Raw genomic sequence first — 17,679 nt, forward strand, 5'->3', positions numbered from 1 at the left:
GCATAAGGGTTCACGACTTGGGCGCCGCTTCGAGGAATCGGAAATTGCGAGCAGGGAGAAAGCGCGAAACCTGGGAATGAAGTGCGATTCGAGGTCGAACGCATTGTCCGCACGGGAGCAGCGAATACTCGAGCATGCAACACCGGCAATGGCCGGAATCGGCCAGCCAGACTGGTCCGCAGCGAGCCAGGGGCGCGCCAAACAAATCCATCACACACCATCGGAGACAGAGACGACGTCGCGAGTTTTGGCCATCGCCATGTTGCCCTTGGAGGAGGGCCCCTCCGCCTGCAGAAGCAACATGTAGCACGATGGTCGATCAGACCGTTGGGGAGAGGGATATGATCACCCCGTCCCTCGAGGGTCATGTGAAGCAGAAGACAAGAGCCAACTATCGAAGATATGAAGGGAAGCGAAGACAAGGCGTGATATGGCGGATTGGGGCGAAGACGCCTTGTGTGAACTGGGTTTCGTTCGGAGCCCGTACGAGTCATTGGTTCCGGTGCCTCTGGCAACTGTCCAAAGAGCAAGTCAGCGGGACAGAAACGGAAAATGAGAGGAGGGAGATGGCATGCGTCATTTGTAGGCTCTGGGAAGGATATGATCTCTCTCGTATCCTTTTCGATGTTCGGAGAGCCCTTCGGGAAGGCTGGTAAAGAAAACATCATCAGCATCTGTTGTTCCAGTACTTAGTGGTAAAATCGTCTCACCCGTCTCTTTCTTTGGAACGTTTGAGTTCCCATGTCAACGTTCCGGTCGTAGGGTAAACCCATCTTGTATCACTTGCTTCGGCTCATATGAGCAGGGCCGGCTCGCCGAGGCAGCGAAGACACGTCGCCAGGTCCCACTGATCCGACATGCTCTCAATCTCGGCACGGCGCTCCCAGACCTTTTCCATGATGGCGAGGCCTTCCCTGATGGTGCCAAAAACCTTCAGCGGCCCCATCCCTGCCACCATGTCCCGGAATAGTTGCTCTTGATCCGGGGTGGCTAGGCAACCCGTGACGGTGAAGGGCCAGACAAGTGTTCTGAGGCAGTCGGGGCTGGGGAGGCTTAACAGCATCTCAACCGTCCGTGTGACAGACAGCTGGATCTCATGGCTCGACGGCTGCCACCCAGACAGGACCACGCTGAGGTAGGTGATCGCCGCCTGTGCCCAAATGCGAGTGTTCGTCGAGGATCCATGCATCATTTGGGGCATGAAAGTGCCGGCATAGTATTGCAGGAGATGCTGCGGTCCGTCAGCCAGCCCTGGGCTGAGACTGGCGTTCTCAAGCGCCACCAGGGATCCGCGGAGACGTTGCTCAATGGCTGAACCGCGAGAGACGAGCTCGGCCACGGACAGAGACCCCGCTCGCCTCATATCCTTCTTCCACGAGTCTAGGGCGGCTATTTCAGCAACAGCAATCACGACCCAGTTCTCTACGCCCAAGAACTCTTGGAGATTGATGTGAGGCACCGTCGCTTCCTTTTCACTCTCCGGCACCCGTTTCAGGGCCTCTTCATTGAGAGTCGCCAGGAGACCCTGATGCCATTGTTGAAGTCGCGGAGGCTGTTGCAGCGCCGTGCTGGCGAGGGTGTCGAAGAACAGTAGCTGAGCCGTGAAGAACCGCAGTATGGCCTGGTCCGAACCCCATGGGTGATTCTTTGGGGTCCAAGTAAAAGGTCTTGAGCCCAGCTGAAGGAGAACCATTATGAAACAAGCATGGCCGTCTTCCGCCATCGCATGGTGCTTCATAATCTCGTTGAACAGTTCTGTTGCAGCATCCAGATGCATCGTCCAGTTGCCCGGTTTCGCGATAGCGACGTCGCATGTCATGAGTTGGACTATGCTTGCCATCACACGGTTCGCCTCGGCGAGATTGCCCTTGACACCGCGGGTGATAATGTCTTGCATCTCACGCCGCAACCATTGCAGCGCCAGCCCTTGCTGTTCGTGGAGGAGTTCCAGGTTGTGGGTATGACAATGTGGCGACGCGTCCTCGATGTGGCCGAGAACGATGACGTGGAAATACCCTGCCAGACTGAGCGCAGAATGGAAGAGAGCTTTGTTCTTGGTGAGAAGAACGAGCAGCCAACCCCGCCCGACGTCTGCAAAAGAAGGCCGGTAATAAGGAAACAGAAATGGGAACACATAGTCCAGGTACATCATGGCTGACTGCGCTTCCGCTTCTTGAGACAAGCTCGCTCGGAGATCGAGGCCAGGGAACGGGGAGGCACTGGAGTGCTCGTCAGGAGACGGAACGGTCAGGGCTATATCAGTCAGAGCAGTGTCGGACGCGGATGCTGGCGTGGAATCCTGTGTTCCGGCTTCTGGTGTGGAGAGACCGGTCGTTTGGATAGACGGCGGGGCTGCGTTTATCCAGTCCTTGGGCGCCGCAGTGTCGCTGTCGTCGGTGAGCGAGGCGTCATGGGACTCGAGCCTGATCTCAAGACCTTGAAGATACCGGAGCTCTCGCCGACGGGTGGCCTGTAGCTTGACTTCCTTCTTGAGCCATTCTGCTCTTTGCCTCTGCCTTTCTCCGCCGTCCATCCATTCCGGCTTCTCATAACTATAGAGGCAGTTGATCTCAAGGGCAAGGCAGCCCTTGCAAACCGGACGTTCCTCGTCGCACTTTTTGCGCCGAAGACGACACGTCCAGCAGCCACCAGAGCTCCGCATTTTGTTCGCCATGAGGTCCCAGGCGTGAAAAAAAGGGTTTGCCGATTGCTGAAGTGGGTACAGATCTTCTGAACTCTGTTGTGGTTATACGTCTGGGGAGAGTGGGACATGGCTGATTAAAGCCAAGTGAGTTTGGGGCGGGGAGCCGGATTTGTCAGCGAAAGCTTCTGAACCTCGAAGTCACTCCACGACACTCGTCTGGGTGGGCGACCCGAGATGGAGTTCAATATCGAAGCTTGTAAAGCCTGAAACAGTGTAGATGAATCCTCGCAAAGGCTACTCCCTGCTGTAATGCGTTCGAATCGGCTCTCGAGTCCTGACTAGCCCATTACACTTCTTGGATACAACCCCGGTGATACTCAGTACGCGGTTGCGGAATCTAATCCGCTAGGATGGCATAGACGCTGGCGACCATCTACCTCAGACACCCAGCATCCTACACATTAAAACAAAGCCACTGCGGCACGCCACAGGGACGGTTTCCATTACTTCGAAACGCATGGATGCGCAAGCGCAGGACATACCTTTCTGCGATCATGGAATATCGTTTTGAGCCTTTGCCTCTTGATCGCGACTGGTATTCTTTTCCACCGCTCGATAAGCCCACAGCTCCTGGGGCCGACCAGCAGCATCGCATGAGGAAAACCTCCACCATCCGAAATGCCAGGCACCGGCTAGGTTGATCAGGCCCCACTTGATGGGCGCGGGCATTGGCGGCCAGTTTGCCCACATGCCGTCCTCGACTGTGCGGTCGAGGTTGAGCAGGAAGAAGGGCACCACATCAATCACACCAGCCTTGGTCACGGTGCTTTTCCCCCATGCCTTGAATGTTGCTGCTGCGGCGTCGCTTTCGGGAGTTCCCGGCTTCGGCGCGTTCGGGTGATTGGAGAACCTGGAGATGGTCGCAATTTCGCGGTGGAAATGCTGCTCAAAGGGCTCTTGGAACGACTTCATGATTCGCAGTAGCTCTTGCCCCGAGAAATCAGCGGGGCCTCTGAGGCCGGTAAGGTACTTTTCGAAGTCGGCGAGGCCGGTGAGGAAGGACTCTGCAGTCGGCCGAAGCATCAGAAATCGGTAATTGGGACGATCAGATGGATTGTGGTCAGTCCGCGGGGCGACTAACCATGCTCATTGTGAGTCTCGTCAAATACCGACGTGTCTTTCAGCAGCTCCTCGATCTTGGTGAATAAGGTATTCTCCTCGTCGTCATGGTGCGACTTGACAAACTTGAACCAGGTAAGGCAATAACCGACGAAGTCGGCCTTGTCTTTTTCGAGGACAATAGGGGCTTGATGATAGATGGAGTTGTAACCGCGGAGGATGGAGTTATCTGCCCTTGCTTGTTAGTGCGCTTCCTCTGGAATGGAACTCGCCCTCCGGTATCTCCGGTTCGACGGAACAGCGGCGAGAATTGGGGTAACATACGCAGCAAGGCCATGTGAGTCGCTCCTGACGTGAAGATATCGGTCTGCAAAAACGGGCTATTAGCGTCTTAACAGTAGGCAAAGGAATGGATCCTCGCGGTCAACCTTCTTGGTCTCGAACTGGGGGGTTGTGATGAGCTTCAAGGGGCTGTCAGCCCACGGTTGCGAAGGTGCTACCGAGGTCATCATGAACGGTGCGCGTGTGAGCATGAACCCGAGCACAATGAATGGGATAGACAACACAAATCTCGTTTTAAAGCTGTCCATCGCGTTTTTCATTAAGGGTCGAGGATGGTATTGCGACAGTTCGGATACCAAGCTGTCGTACGATGGAGCAGGTGAGGGACGAATGCCTGCCGATAGCTGTCGCCGATGGGTCAGCCTTAAGTGCCGCCTTCCAATTGGTTGATGTGAGCCCAAAATCGCCCCACTCTGCCAGTCCTGTCAGAAGATCTAAAATAGGAAGCTGTTGAGTGCAATCCTTCCGCCATCAATCGATCTCCACCGTTCCGAGCTTCAGACGGAAAGGTTCGCAACAATCGGCTATGAGTGTTGTGCCATGATACTTTCGAGGAGCCATCGGTGATCCCCGAAAAGACCTTCCACAAGTGTACATAGACCCCGAAAGAGGCCCACTTCCAGCAAACGCTCGGCGGTCGGTACGATCCGCACCGGACCGGATGGACCGAGCCGCTTGGCAAGGGACAAGCAGCGCGTGGCATTCCTCAGGAAAGAGAACAGGTGCGGAGACACTCACCGGTGCATGTTGCCGACGGTACGCGCGGTCTCAGTCAACGGGTTGAGACGAATACTTTATCCAAGGCTGTTTTCTGCAGGATCGCTTTTACTCTCTCCTCAGTTGTTACGACGGCCATTTCGAGGCCCGAGAACACTGAGCAAGCAATGCCTTCAAACCCCTGTATTCGCGTCCGCGAAGCGACGCGAGACGACATCGGTGCCATTGTCGACATCAATTTTACGGCTTTCGATGACAATGTCATGAACCGACTGATGTACCCAGGCGGTGTCACTGCCGACGTCAAGGCAAAATACGCTTCTAAGCTCTTCCCCCAGGACAATGCAGGAACCCCAGCGAACGAGGGACAAACTGTTCTCTGCGTTGCCGAATACCTGCCAGAGCCTACTGACGGGCCTGGGGAGATTGTTGCCTTTGCGAGATGGCTGCTTCAACGTGAGCCGCGCACCGAGGCAGGATGGAAGGCGAAAGAGTTTAACGCAACGACCGAGACATGGGGCGAGGGTTGCGATGTGGCTGTGGTCAACGCCTTTATCGGCGAAATGACACGGATTCAACGCGATCATGCCCAAGGTGAAGCAGCACTGTGTGAGTTTTAGACCACGCAGCCCTGCCTCTGAACCTACACTGACCTGGTTATCAGATCTCAGCCTTCTCGCATGCAGCCCAACCCGGCAGCGGCTGGGAGCCGGCTCGGCGCTCTTGAAGTGGGGTGTCGATCTTGCCGACAGCCTTGGGCTCCCTTCCCGAGTCGAGGCCTCTCCTGCCGGCTATCGCCTCTACAAGAAGTTCGGCTATGAGGACGTCGATGTGCTGGATCTCAAGGTCACCGACACCTGGGGCGTGGTTAACACAGACGGAAGCGATTGGGGTGCCAACAACGCCGTGTCTCTTGCAGGCCCAGCTCCTGACGGGGTTGTGCGCAGCGTAATCATGAGGCGGCCACCTCGGAAGGCCGCCATCTGAGCAGTAACGTTATGCAAGGCAAAAACAAGTCAGGGCACACGAAGATTCCGCGGGCAAGCCATTTGTCACCACTATGCACTCAGCCTCATTTTCGGTCGCTGGGAGCCGCCCAACCGTTACAGTCCAAGCGGCAACCTGCAGGGTGGCACGATGCTGTGTTTCATTGGCAAGGTAGTCGCCGGCATGATGCGCCCCATCTCGATGCAAGCGCACCTATCCCACTGCCCCTCGTGAAGCCTTGAGAAAAGCAGCAGCGGTGTCGAGCGTTGGTCGGGCACCTTGCTGGCGGCCCAGTGTCCCGTTTTTCTAGCTCTTATATGCAGTTCGGTCGTCAACTTGCTCCTATAGCGGTCGATGAACATCGCCCATCATGGACACCCTCAGAGCGGCAGCCAACATCATTGCCATTACAGCGCCGCGGATCGAGTGATTTTCCTATACAGACGATTCCTTGAAGTGGTGCGGGATGCTCCTGGCGATCTCCACCTTATCCTCCTTGAAGTCTCAACGGTTAGGGCCATTTCGGATGACTTGCATTTTCTCGTCAGATGTAACCATGGCCTAGCTGTGACGGACGCTTATACCCGCGACCATAGCCCGATCGAGGGATGCCGAAGGGGTATCTCGGAACTGGAAGACCTCCTGCCGCCTGAACTTAGTCTTGCAACCTAGTCTAAGAGTAAGGCTGTCATTACGGCCTCCGGCTGGTTGCTGAAGGAATCCAAGGCGAAGACGCTCCTCAATGAGTTAAGGGAGTACAAAAGTACTATCGCCCTAGCGCTCACCACCGATTCCTCGTAAGTGCCGGTGTCGTACGCGACTCGCGCAATGACCGTACCAATTCCCTAGGTACCTGAGAGGTTGCATGCTACTTAACTTAAGCTGGATGTAAAAGAGGTCGAAGCGAACGTTGAAGCAGTTAAGGAGAGCACTGAGAAGATATATACCGCTCTCAATAGTAAGCTTAGCCGCAAAGGCGAGGTAGGTTTATAACGCTTGCTAACCGTGGTTTGTATAACTATGGAACAAAGTACAACAGCAGCACGTTTATAACTGGCTCTATACTACGGACCTGTCTGACCTGCACCAGAAGGCCTGCGATGTATACGAACCAGATACAGGTGAATCGCTACTTCGCTTACCCGAATAGGCTTCGTGGCACGACGAGGAGACCCGTTGCCTCTAGGTCCACGGGATATTTGTGTCACGGCTTACACCATGAGCCCTACACTTGGACAATTGGCGGGCGAGACACTGTGGATTTCATGGCGCAGCGACATGACTCGCAGCAGAGAGACGACATCTGGAGAGCAGGAGACTCAGATTGGAACTTGGAACTTCCCTCTCTCAAGGATCAGTCAGTTGATTAGTGGTGCATGCACAATACAGTCGTCTTGCCTGCTGCTTGTTGAGGATTCGGTGCATCTTCCTTGGTGAGCTTGTGTGTGTCACCTTAACAATTTGGGGCCGGAAAACCCATCTTCACATCTCATCTAATCTAAACGGTCAGGACACATTGCTTTTTGCGGGGCCCAGCATACGCATGTGTCTACTATTACTTCTAATTTGGTCCTACCTAAGATAAGGCAGCACCTTTTCTGAGATGGATCCTTCTCGAACTCTGCCGCCGACTTAGTCAAATACAACTTGCGATCTACAAGTTATATAGGCAAGGCGGAAGGCTTCCTCTCCGGAGCTTGCTTCCCATGCTGGAACAGGTTGTCCAGTCCTGTGAGAGAATTTTCATCTTTCCTGATGGTATAGACGAGGATCTGGGTAGGGGAAACCTGCTATAGGTGCTCCGAGAACTGGCCGTGAGTTCGCGATTCGAGAGCGTCCGTATGCTAGCAACCAGTTGGGAATACTTGGACATGGGGGGCACCTTGTTGGAAGTTGCAGCACCAATATCGATGTTAACCCGGCGCTAGACGAAGACATTGGCACGTATATTAAATGAAAACTCAGCAACAACCAGGGAGACTTGAGCGCTGGCTAAAGCCACCCTAGGAGCAAGGTTCTCAAGTCATTATCCACGAAAGCAAATGGGATATAAGTACAACCCTCTCCGCATTAGTGTTTGAGCAGTAGATTTCGGACGATCGTACTTAACAGTTAACAAGTTCCGTTAGGTCGTATGTCAACTTGAAGCCTGTAGCGTCTAAAGCCAGACAGTAGGATCGTCGAAACTACGTTCGCAAATTTGCCCAGGACCCTGAACGAAACGTATAAGAGGGCTCTTATTGCGTATCCCCAGGCAAGCTCGTCCATTTGTTCAACAAACGCTCTATTGGATGAGCACTCATCGCGCCATTCACCAAGCCATCCCTGCTACCGAGACTGTGACGAGTGCTAGCCACTCCCCGCTCGACGCTACTGTCGACCCAACCCGCGATATCCTGATTGCGGTGCTTTCCAAGGCAATTCAGCACAGATTGGCCGAATAGGACTCCCCCGATAAATTGCCCCTGAGCGCCTACGTTCTGGATGAGGAACTGCTCCGCGATTTCTACGGTTCTCTGGTAACGCTGAGAAAGGATACGATCAGAGACGCTTCGGCGAGTAGCGAGTTCTTCCGAGGTTTCTTTTACGAATCACACTGTTCTTGAAATTTTTAGAGTCATCATAGATACGCCGCGGTCTAGCGGCGCTGTTTGCAATCGATCGAGACAAGGCCCTCGTTGAGCACACCAAAATACTTACCCTTTGTGCGGTGGCGAGAGTAGGCCGATTAGCCTCGGACTAGCCTCAGAGGCGTGGCACTGAGTTCTACACCGATTTCGATCGCTACTGTACGTATTCGACCATGTTGTTGCTACATTGGTATGTACGAATGCTGTTCTCCTCGGGGTACGTCCAGTTGGATAGCTCCTGTGGTTCATGTGCTGGAGACGCAAGCCCCTGCGTCTCTCGGGAACTATTTCTGGTACACCCTTGAAATTCTGCTCGGCATGGAAACGGCAATCTCTCCCGCCGTCATCAATTTCCGACTGATTCAGAAACTCAAGCTTCTATCGCCAGCGCCAGGAGCCCATGTCCAAACACTTTGCTCACATGCTTCAGCTGGATGAAACCGGTTATCTGGCTCGAACGCTGCTGGAAAGTCTAGAGCGGACCAAGGGAGATCTTTCCTATCAAGTCGACCTTGAATACGCACCAGGTGCCATGTACTACGATTCTCGCAACCCCTTCGGCGAAAGGTATCTGTATTTCAAAAAGTGGCAGGAGCTGTGCGGGAGAATACTTCGTTTTCGGGGCCCTATTTTGGAATTCTACGCCCATTTGCCCACCGCTGGTTGGGCACATCAAGGTCTACACGACACGCTCGAATTTGCCGCCGGCCAGTTTGCTCCTTCGACGCTCATGCTGTTGTTCATCGGTTATCACCAACACAACCATGACAAGGGGTCTCAGTGCTGGGTTTCCAGATTCTGACAAAGCTGATCTGACTTGGTGCAACAGCGACGGCTCTCGAAATACGCCGTTGGTTCATTACAGGTGGCAGTGGAAAAGAGGGATCTTGCGGCCCGTGGGAGTGAGCGTGCTCCTTGAGACGGGCGTAGACCCTAACGACTTTGGGGACTTGGGCGGCGATACCGGAACTCCTGAGAGGGGACTAATGCTCGAATGGGCCCGAGGCATCCGTGGAAGGAGGCCTCTGAACATTTGAAGCTACGCAAGATCATCGCACTGGAGTCGAGCGATGTGTGGGGACGGAAATACAACCCAGCTCATGATGGGCTACTCGCAGCGGTCTTTGATCAGGTACGGCGCTAGAGATTTCACGGCTGGCTGAGACCACGACCTTGCGGCTTCCACCGAAACGGAGATGATGAGCGTCTTGACAATCGACGAGGCGAGTGAGTCAGGAGGAGTATGCGGGCAACCCACGCCGCGCTTCGTTCTGGCAGATCCAACCCGGGATGGCCAGGTAATAGTGCCCTGTCAAACATGAAAACAATCTTCGTCGTGGAACGTGAGGAGCAGGATGGAACAGTAACACAGCAACACTGAATTCGCCGCCTCCACTCTTCATCTCCTGGCAGTATGATTTCCAATTCCAGAAATTCCAGGACAGGACGGAGGCTCGGGCCGAAGGGTGTCCGCCCGACCTGGCGATGTTGAGCCCGTGACGGATACCCAATCGAGACTCCCACTTAAGGGGAGGCCACTTCCGGGGTCCGCATGAATATCACCCTTACGGCAAGAAAGATGCTGCAAGGAGGTAATGTCCAGTCTTGGCGGCCCTGAACCCCTGAGCCACATCTCCGCGTTCCCCGCCTCCGCATTTCTCGGGAGCACGGCTAATAGGCCCAGTCCACTAAGTCCGATATAGTTTGCGGTTCTTCAACCTCCGAGAATGCCACCTTTAAGATCATGTGTCGGCCCGCACTATTTGTACCCTTCGAGCCTTGGGCCACGCCACTACTATCCGTTGTGGCCATTTACCAGAACACCTTGAGTCCAGTCCTTGACGTGTCGCTTTGGAGCCTTATTAGACTGGGCTGTCATCATCAAGACTCTTTCATCCAAAATAAACACGGCATTATCCGGACAATCCTGCTGTTAGGATGGCGGTTGCTGTTGCGTCGCCCGGCGTAGCCTCCTTCAGGGAGCCGGCAGGACCTACTCCTCCCAGGAGGCTGACCAAGGAGGAGTTGGTCAAAACACACAGTACGCATCTCAAGAAGCAGGACAGCTCGCCCAATACACCACGGCCTGTCAAGCAGCCTATCATGTCCGAGGCCTATCCGGCGTCGACAAAGTCCATAAGAGAACTGGATATCGTAAGTGAGACGACCCAGGTCGTTCGGAGTACGTTGACTGATTGTGCTCTTCAGATCCCATTAACCGAGCTCCGTCCGGAGACGCATCATTGGGGGAAGGCCATCATTGTCAAGGCGGCCAGCCAACCTTTTCTGGGAGCCGGCGCAGTGAGCATTGTGGAAGATGAGTTCGGCAATGCCGACAAGCTGGCCATCTACAACCAAGCAGACTCGTCCATTCTGTCAGGTGTCCCTGAGGGCTGCGTGGTTGCTGTCAAGGAACCTTACTACAAGAACAACGGCGCGGACGAGGATTTCATGATCTGCGTCGACCACCCGTCAGATGTCATTCTGCTGCGGTTCACAGACCCCATTATACCGGAGCCACTCCGCCTAGGGCCCCTTCTCCAGACAGCAGAGGACTGGAAGAACGCAGCTGACCGGGCCTTCCTTGAGAAGGACTTCCCAACAGCAGTGTTCTGGTGAGTTCAGCCAGCCAGGAATCCATGGAAAGACAGACAAAACTGATCTGCCCAGCTACACCGAAGCCCTCGAGACCTCAGACGACGCGAGTTTCAAAGGCCCCATCTACACCAAGCGAGCAGGCACTAACCTAATCCTTGGACGCTACGACGCGGCGAAAGCCGACGCTATGGCCTCCATCACCGGCGGCCCGCAAGACTGGAAAGCCTACTACAACGCCGGCCGAGCAGCCTACGGCCTGTGCGACTACGCCGAGAGCAACCGTCTGCTGACCAAGGCGCTGGAGCTCAACCCGACCAACGCCAGCATCCAGAAGGAGCACGCCCGCTGCCATGACCGCCTCCGCGAAGAAGAGAAGGGCGACTACGACTTCCCGACCATGCTGGCCTCGCTCGGCCCGCACTCGGTCCATCTCGACCGCGGCTCCTTCCTGCGCAATACGCGCATCGCCGAGTCGCCGCACCACGGCCGCGGGCTGTTTGCCACGCGCGACATCAAGGCCGGCGAGGTCGTGTTTGTCGAGAAGGCCACGCTGCTCCCCAACCAATACGACCCTTCGCGCGCCTCAGCGGCGCTGTATGCGCTCATGGTGCGCCAGCTGTGCGATAACCCGTCGCTGGCTCGGCCGGTGCTGAACTTGTACGGCGGGACGTACGAGCGGAGCGGCAAGGAGGGGACGATTGTTGACGGCATCCCGGTCGTGGATGTGTTTCTGGTCGAGGCGATCCGCAACAAGAACTGCTTCAGCGCGCCGAGGTCGACGCTCGAGGACACGAGGCCCAGCTCGCCAGAGGGGCGCCAGGCCACTGGGCTGTGGGTGCACGCCAGCTACCTGAACCACAGCTGCGTGGCGAACACCATGCGGTCGTTCATCGGCGATATGTTTATCAGCAGAGCGACGAGGGACATTAAGGAAGGGGAGGAGATCTTCCAGCAGTATGTACCTGTCAAGTCGCTTCCGGATGTGCGAAAGAAGCAGTTCAGGGATTGGTGGGGTTTTGAGTGTGGGTGTGCGTTGTGCACTCGGGAGCGGCGCAGCCCCGAGGCCATGTTAGCAAAGAGGCGGGATTTGCTGGCAGCAGTCGAGAAGCTGTGCAACAAGCAAATGCCGGGCAGGGAGCTGATCCCGGATGCGAAGATCCGCCAGGTCGATCGGCTGGCAAAGCAGCTGGAGGAAGCCCACGAGCAGGATGTGTACGATGGCCTGCCGCGACTGACGCTGATCTACCCGTGCAACTGGCTTGTCGGGGCACACCGTGGGAGGAAGAACCATGGTAAGGTGGTCAAGTATGCTCTAAAGGTGATACGGAACTTTGGATTCAAGGTGCCGGACGAGAGCGAGCTCTGGGATCCGAGGGAGATGTACACGAATTCCGGCAACGGGACATTGATGACTGTGCACGTTGTCGCAGCTCTACGCAGGTTGGCAGAGGCATACGAGGCGCTGGGGCACAAGGAAATGGCAGAACGGTGCATCGAGGCAGCCGAGTTCGGCTACCTCTTGGTTACGGGCTTCAAGAACGACCTGACAACACTCGACAAGTAGGTAATGACAGGCATGGAAGGGCACAAGACGTGCCGGATGACAGTGACGACTTGTAAGACGATATTCTTGGTACATCTGCATGTAGGGTTGACGGCCGGGGTCATACATTCATTCTGCCTTGTTTGCTCAAAGTAACTAACTAGATCTTGGCTGCAGCTAGAACTACGGCGGTGCCCTGCTCAAACTCTGACAAAACCCATAATCTTATTTGGCTCATCGAAAGGAGAGTCCCAGAGGTACTGACGCCTATATGCGAGTGTGGAGAGGGGCGAGAGACTGTCGAACACCTTGTGATGTGGTGCTTGGCCCCACCGTTGACTCGAAGATGGGAGAGAGCCGAAATCAGAACGCGAAGGGACTTTTATTCTGTCCTACAGAGAATCAGTCCCAAAGATGCACGGCTAACGGGGAGGATCCTGGACTGGCTGATGGACTCGGGGAAACTGCCGATGTACAGTCTGGCCAGGAGGCTGGAGCTGGAGCTCGCAGTCTGATACCCTTTCCTTCGAAGGCCAAGAGGCCTTCCCACTTTGTATTTGCAGGATCGCACACTGATCGTTTCCTTGATTGTCGATATGGGTTTTTCACCCGGCCCACGGGCGCGGTTTTCCTGTATAGTAAGTTGTTGAAGGTCCGGCACGCCCTAGGGCACAGCGGTGTAGGAATAATAATAATATCCGTCGGCTGATGGAGCAGTGTCTTCCTTGGATCGCGATCGCTGAGCATTTCCCGAGGCGTGGTGCCGGGGCCATTGAAGTGAGGTATCACACCAAGCCCAAGAACACGGAGTGGGAGTGGACAGGATCCAAGAAGGGTGTGGGAGGACTCATGAATTTGAAGCTCCCTTAGCTAAAAGTCCCAGCACTCTCGAGACGTTTCTTCAACTCGAAAGTCTAGTGGCTTATGCTCCCTAAGAGCCGGCTAAAAGTCACATAGGGCCAATGCCAAGCTTAATCCGTTCCAGGCAGTTTTACCAATCCACCAGGGTATCACGGCAGACACCGTGGGGAGTAAATCCGGCCGTCGGCGATCGCCCGCTGCCCGGCGATGGCGCGGATGGCGGTGGCGCGCCGAGTACCGTCCAGCCCTGCGCCTGCGCGCAGCGGTCGGAGACGACAGTCGCGTCGAGGGAAGGGCTCGCCGTCCTGGGCTGCCACGGCCGGCAGGTCGTCAGCAATTGCGGCGGGCAGGTTAGGCTGGTTGAAGGCGGTCAGCACTTCCGCCGCGACGGACTCTTCTGAGCAGACACAGAACTTTTATGGGCAATAACTATGTGAATGGAACACGTTTGGCATTTTGCTCTTGGACGGGTGATCATACCTTATTCTCATGCAGGATCTTAGCGACTGGAGCGAAGCGGCACTGACAAAGCTCGTTCACAATCCAGGCCGTATACTCAAGGTCGGTTGTACACTCCTCATATCTCTCCTGAGTCAGCTTAAGCTGGCTGTCCTTCCAGGTAAATGAAGACAGCGCAGCTGGCATGACGATAGGAGGTCGGAATCGACCGTAGTAACATCAAGCGAAAGAACAGGGTTGGCACGTGGAACGGGCAAGCAGACAATACAACGGGGCTTGAAAGCATACGAATTGACCAGTAGCCGTACGCCAGGTGGTATTGAAACGTGTGGCGTTGTGGGAAAGAAACCTCGGTTTTTGGGAATGAGCAATAAAATATTGGGGAATTGGACTTAAACCGTGGTGGCTGAATTCACATGGGTGTGCATGCAGGGATAAGTTTTGGGTTTTGTCAGAGTTTGAGCAGGGCACCGCCGTATAGAACGCTTAGGCCTTTGTCGTTTTGGAGAGCTTGAAGGGCTAAGATTGCCCTACTTTCTTCTGAAGTAGAGGGTATCTTGGGTGATAAAAAAAAAAAAGTGGTATTGATGAGAGGGGTGGCGCGTTGCGTGGGAAATTGTACACTTGCTTATATTGTACACTCGCTGAAAATGTACGTTATGTGAAGTGTAGGGCCAGAGTTCTGAGTCGAAACTATCGTGGACAGCAGTCAGGCTAGAAATCCCCTAGGCCAAATGGGCAAGATAGCTCGAGATCCAAATAGGAACTGGTGACAGTCGGCATCAAGACTGCAGCTCAAGTAACCACGAAAGTCTTCTCCCCCTATCCATTACATCCTCTTCAGCTTCCGCGCAAGGATGAGCAGCCGATATTCGTCAATTCGCGATTTGTGTGGCCGGTGCACCGTAATCGACTGCTTTACTTCTATACTCTTAGGCGGAAGAATTATGTAGATAGACCCGAACTTGGGAAGGACGGAGAACCCTAGGCCAATCATGGCCGCCGTAAAATCCGCCTAGTTGACCGCCCTGCGTACCCTGACCGCGCTATGCACGGCAACCTGCGCAGAATCGCTGCCGTCCTACGTTAGCCGCATTCACTCTGCCTGCGGCAGCAGCCGGTACACTGCCGGGGACGGCCTCATCTATCTCGCCGCCTATAACGCTGAGATGGTCTTGGAGAAGCACAAGATGGTGCGCATGACCGACAAGTGAGTCTTGGCACGGTGGTTGTATATTACCCGGACGCGCTGACCAGACGCGCAGTGCTGGCCAGCGATGCAACTCGCTGCTGCGGAAGCTTGCTGGCATCGACCCCAGTAACCAGCTGAGCACGGCGCCAGCCGTCCCCAATCTCATGCGCAACGCCTGCGCTATCTCTATAATCAAGACTCAGCTGGAGATGCCACTTGCTTCCAGCGCCGAGGTGGGTAGAGGCTTTACGAGCCTGATGGCGGTTTGTAGGACAACCGTCAGCATCACGTCACCAGGAGCGGCTACCCAATGGGTCATTTCTATGTCGAGTACTAGTACTAGCAAGACCGGCACAGCAACATCCTCCCGGACAACCATCAGCAGCACGGCAGCTGCGTCTTGCCAGGGCAAGCCGTATACTATCCGGGATGGCGACACATGCAGCTCGGTCTCGCTCAGCCAGCGCATCAGCACCACACGCCTCCTGATGGCAAACAATCTCAGGGCGGACTGCGCAAATCTGGACCGCCAGCCGGCAGGCTACACAGTGTGTCTGTCGCCGCCCAGAGGCTCGTGGGTCAACCCGCACGCCAGTTCGAGTGCCAACGCGACAACGACATCGGTTGAGTAAGCTATTCTGCCCCTGCCTCCCACGATGCCGTCTTATTTGCCAACCTGCTAATCATTATAGCACCATATTTACCCTCTCCATGACGCCCATCCCGACCAGCTATATTAATTCAAGCGTCACTGTTTCTCCTATTGCCGGATTTGATGACTGAGGAGGGAGGCAGGGTGACGGAAGTCTGACAGTGGGACCACGTGTCCATGTTTCAGTCTACCAGTTTTCTCGCTCGTAATAAGGAGTGACTACTGGTCTCGGCACTTCCACACCAGCCGCGGGAGCTCTCGCCGGAGCCAATTCCTTGTCCAACACGCGGTCCGGAATAAAATGAGTCTGGTAGAACCTGTGTACATTGCCCCTGAACCCTCGGAAGTCGGAAAGCTTGGAGCCCAATTGCTCCAAGCGGCATTGCACCACAAAGAACTCGCGCCTTGGCTTGTCCTCATCCTCCGAGTCAGACTCGTCCCGGGTCCTGTCGTAGCGGACTCTGAGGAACCGCCCATAGAGAGCCTCGCCGCCGACATCAGTGGTACCTTCAAGCGCTTGCTCCCACGAGTCTTTCAGGTCATAGAAGATCCAAAGGACCCTTTCGGCACGCCACCCCAAACAAGTCCTCGGCGATATACCAAGAGGCTGCGACGGCCGCGTCGGGCATTGGCAGCCGCACTTGGCGCTCGGCCTCGTTGTGGGCGATGCACCTCGCCGCTCAATCGTCCGCCGTGGTAGACGCGGGCAGCGGCAGAGCCACAACCTCGATACGGTCTTCTTCGAAGCCCTCGCCTCACATACGATCATCGCGCGTCAGCTCCGAGACGCGCCGCGCAAGAACGGCAGCACGCTCAACCGTAGCATCCGACGCCATGTCGTAGATGCGAATTCCGAATATAGGGCGGTGCTTCTTTGGTTCTGTGGTAGGCGGGCCGTTGCTATAGCCGTCCTCGCTGTCCGGGTCGGCTGGCAGCAGAGGCACCGGCAAGGAGTAGGCGGCAAAGGTGGTGGAGCCGTCGTGGCTGGGCGCGGGCTCTACGACCACCTTAGTCCGAGGCACATGGGTTCCCAGCTGTTTGCGCGGGGCTTGGGGGCTAATTCCTTGGCCTCGGAGTGCGGCGAGCTCCTCCTCAAATCAGCCGCGCGGCCTTCTTTCTCGGCTCCTCTCGCTTCGATTGCCTCGGGAGGCGGGGACTGGACTATGATGCCGAGACGGCGACAAACGTGACACAATTTTTCGGGACCAAGTCGGGTGCAAGGGCGTTGTAGGAGGTCAGTAATAATGAATACAAAGCAAAGAGTTTGACGTGGAAGTGAAAAAGAAGTCTTTGAAATCGAGGTGGTCATCGCCTTCCGAAAAGACAGCTTCGCAGTAGGGCATCGTGGGTGTAGTTGGCACGGTTGCATTCAATTCTCCTCTGTTCAAACTTTCGTGACGGACCACTGCCCCCCCACACTCGACAACGAAGAGTGACTGGCTCCTTTTGTCGGTCTTTGCATTCCAAGAGCACGAGGCGCGCCGGCATGTTGGCGCCCCCCCCGGCCATCCGGCCGCTTCTCGTGCCCGTCGGACTCGTCAATCTCGCCTAGGAGCCAGTATCAACTGCCCGTGAGCCGTGTCGTCGAGAGCCGGCTGTGCCGCGAGCATTATGCTGCCCACGATCCATCGGCGCTGCGTCCGGACAGGTCCGTCCCGGAAGAGCTGTGCAAGGTTGACCAGGTGCAGCGGCGGTTGGGTCGCATCCATGGCGCCATGGAGACCCTGTAGGCTGCCGGCGGTATGCACAACCTTGGTTCGTGGACACAGGATGATCATGTTAAGTGTTATGAATAGACTTTTTCATGACCATCCCGCTTGTCTCGCTCGCAGACCACTATGGCTATCGTACTGTGCTGGCACCAATCAACCACCGAGGTCCGTTGATTGCAGCCATCAAGGCGGCTTCGTTCCGACACCTTCTACCTGACTTTTA

At 55.5% G+C, this 17,679-nt stretch overlaps 9 protein-coding genes across 9 annotated transcripts; 5 read left to right on the forward strand and 4 right to left on the reverse strand.

Annotated features, from left to right (window-relative positions):
* On the forward strand, positions 1–725 carry N657DRAFT_56813 (uncharacterized protein). Its single transcript, XM_062788565.1, has one exon. The coding sequence runs from the start codon at positions 135–137 to the stop codon at positions 654–656; it is 522 nt and encodes a 173-aa protein (XP_062652915.1). The 5' UTR covers positions 1–134; the 3' UTR covers positions 657–725.
* On the reverse strand, positions 614–2,935 carry N657DRAFT_56936 (uncharacterized protein). Its single transcript, XM_062788656.1, has 2 exons — positions 711–2,935; positions 614–649 (listed from the first exon to the last, which is right to left on the reverse strand). The coding sequence occupies exon 1, from the start codon at positions 2,672–2,674 to the stop codon at positions 794–796; it is 1,881 nt and encodes a 626-aa protein (XP_062652916.1). The 5' UTR covers positions 2,675–2,935; the 3' UTR covers positions 614–649; positions 711–793.
* Positions 2,936–3,196: 261 nt separating this feature from the next.
* N657DRAFT_652628 (uncharacterized protein) lies at positions 3,197–4,353 on the reverse strand (the record flags this gene model as incomplete). Its single annotated transcript, XM_062794320.1, has 4 exons — positions 3,197–3,708; positions 3,786–3,992; positions 4,088–4,130; positions 4,192–4,353. 4 exons carry the CDS (start codon positions 4,351–4,353, stop codon positions 3,197–3,199), a joined length of 924 nt encoding a protein of 307 aa, XP_062652917.1.
* Positions 4,354–4,899: 546 nt separating this feature from the next.
* On the forward strand, positions 4,900–5,986 carry N657DRAFT_56817 (N-acetyltransferase-like protein). Its single transcript, XM_062788568.1, has 2 exons — positions 4,900–5,431; positions 5,487–5,986. Exons 1-2 carry the CDS (start codon positions 4,990–4,992, stop codon positions 5,807–5,809), a joined length of 765 nt encoding a protein of 254 aa, XP_062652918.1. The 5' UTR covers positions 4,900–4,989; the 3' UTR covers positions 5,810–5,986.
* A 1,025-nt stretch (positions 5,987–7,011) lies between these two features.
* On the forward strand, positions 7,012–7,258 carry N657DRAFT_639709 (uncharacterized protein). The gene has a single exon (XM_062791817.1). It carries the CDS (start codon positions 7,028–7,030, stop codon positions 7,244–7,246), a length of 219 nt encoding a protein of 72 aa, XP_062652919.1. The 5' UTR covers positions 7,012–7,027; the 3' UTR covers positions 7,247–7,258.
* Positions 7,259–10,161: 2,903 nt separating this feature from the next.
* On the forward strand, positions 10,162–12,886 carry N657DRAFT_586828 (uncharacterized protein). Its single transcript, XM_062789808.1, has 3 exons — positions 10,162–10,593; positions 10,648–11,054; positions 11,110–12,886. Exons 1-3 carry the CDS (start codon positions 10,378–10,380, stop codon positions 12,599–12,601), a joined length of 2,115 nt encoding a protein of 704 aa, XP_062652920.1. The 5' UTR covers positions 10,162–10,377; the 3' UTR covers positions 12,602–12,886.
* A 560-nt stretch (positions 12,887–13,446) lies between these two features.
* N657DRAFT_639714 (uncharacterized protein) lies at positions 13,447–14,355 on the reverse strand. The gene is made up of 2 exons (XM_062791818.1): positions 13,922–14,355; positions 13,447–13,797 (listed from the first exon to the last, which is right to left on the reverse strand). The coding sequence occupies exons 1-2, from the start codon at positions 14,084–14,086 to the stop codon at positions 13,591–13,593; spliced, it is 372 nt and encodes a 123-aa protein (XP_062652921.1). The 5' UTR covers positions 14,087–14,355; the 3' UTR covers positions 13,447–13,590.
* Positions 14,356–14,956: 601 nt separating this feature from the next.
* N657DRAFT_668209 (carbohydrate-binding module family 50 protein) lies at positions 14,957–16,336 on the forward strand. The gene is made up of 3 exons (XM_062795441.1): positions 14,957–15,110; positions 15,166–15,720; positions 15,761–16,336. The coding sequence occupies exons 1-3, from the start codon at positions 15,070–15,072 to the stop codon at positions 15,873–15,875; spliced, it is 711 nt and encodes a 236-aa protein (XP_062652922.1). The 5' UTR covers positions 14,957–15,069; the 3' UTR covers positions 15,876–16,336.
* Positions 15,761–17,453, reverse strand: N657DRAFT_686531 (uncharacterized protein; the record flags this gene model as incomplete). The annotated part of the gene is made up of 3 exons (XM_062796839.1): positions 15,761–16,275; positions 16,508–16,832; positions 17,367–17,453. The coding sequence occupies 3 exons, from the start codon at positions 17,451–17,453 to the stop codon at positions 15,932–15,934; spliced, it is 756 nt and encodes a 251-aa protein (XP_062652923.1). The 3' UTR covers positions 15,761–15,931.
* Between the last annotated feature and the right edge of the window lie 226 nt (positions 17,454–17,679).

This window comes from Parathielavia appendiculata (genome assembly GCF_033297405.1).
Source record: "Parathielavia appendiculata strain CBS 731.68 unplaced genomic scaffold N657scaffold_1, whole genome shotgun sequence".
Classification (NCBI taxonomy): Eukaryota; Fungi; Ascomycota; class Sordariomycetes; order Sordariales; family Chaetomiaceae; genus Parathielavia; species Parathielavia appendiculata.

Bases quoted from the DNA above. Each gene is read 5' to 3' on its own strand.
- N657DRAFT_56813 (XM_062788565.1), top strand. From the start codon at position 135: ATGCAACACCGGCAATGGCCGGAATCGGCCAGCCAGACTGGTCCGCAG.
- N657DRAFT_56936 (XM_062788656.1), bottom strand. From the start codon at position 2,674: ATGGCGAACAAAATGCGGAGCTCTGGTGGCTGCTGGACGTGTCGTCTT.
- N657DRAFT_56817 (XM_062788568.1), top strand. From the start codon at position 4,990: ATGCCTTCAAACCCCTGTATTCGCGTCCGCGAAGCGACGCGAGACGAC. The intron at 5,432-5,486 runs GTGAGTTTTAGA...CCTGGTTATCAG, and splicing joins CCAAGGTGAAGCAGCACTGT to ATCTCAGCCTTCTCGCATGC.
- N657DRAFT_639709 (XM_062791817.1), top strand. From the start codon at position 7,028: ATGAGCCCTACACTTGGACAATTGGCGGGCGAGACACTGTGGATTTCA.
- N657DRAFT_586828 (XM_062789808.1), top strand. From the start codon at position 10,378: ATGGCGGTTGCTGTTGCGTCGCCCGGCGTAGCCTCCTTCAGGGAGCCG. The intron at 10,594-10,647 runs GTAAGTGAGACG...TGTGCTCTTCAG, and splicing joins CCATAAGAGAACTGGATATC to ATCCCATTAACCGAGCTCCG. The intron at 11,055-11,109 runs GTGAGTTCAGCC...TGATCTGCCCAG, and splicing joins TTCCCAACAGCAGTGTTCTG to CTACACCGAAGCCCTCGAGA.
- N657DRAFT_639714 (XM_062791818.1), bottom strand. From the start codon at position 14,086: ATGCCAGCTGCGCTGTCTTCATTTACCTGGAAGGACAGCCAGCTTAAG. The intron at 13,798-13,921 runs GTATGATCACCC...GCCTTCAACCAG, and splicing joins AGATCCTGCATGAGAATAAG to CCTAACCTGCCCGCCGCAAT.
- N657DRAFT_668209 (XM_062795441.1), top strand. From the start codon at position 15,070: ATGGTCTTGGAGAAGCACAAGATGGTGCGCATGACCGACAA. The intron at 15,111-15,165 runs GTGAGTCTTGGC...CCAGACGCGCAG, and splicing joins ATGGTGCGCATGACCGACAA to TGCTGGCCAGCGATGCAACT. The intron at 15,721-15,760 runs GTAAGCTATTCT...ATGCCGTCTTAT, and splicing joins GCGACAACGACATCGGTTGA to TTGCCAACCTGCTAATCATT.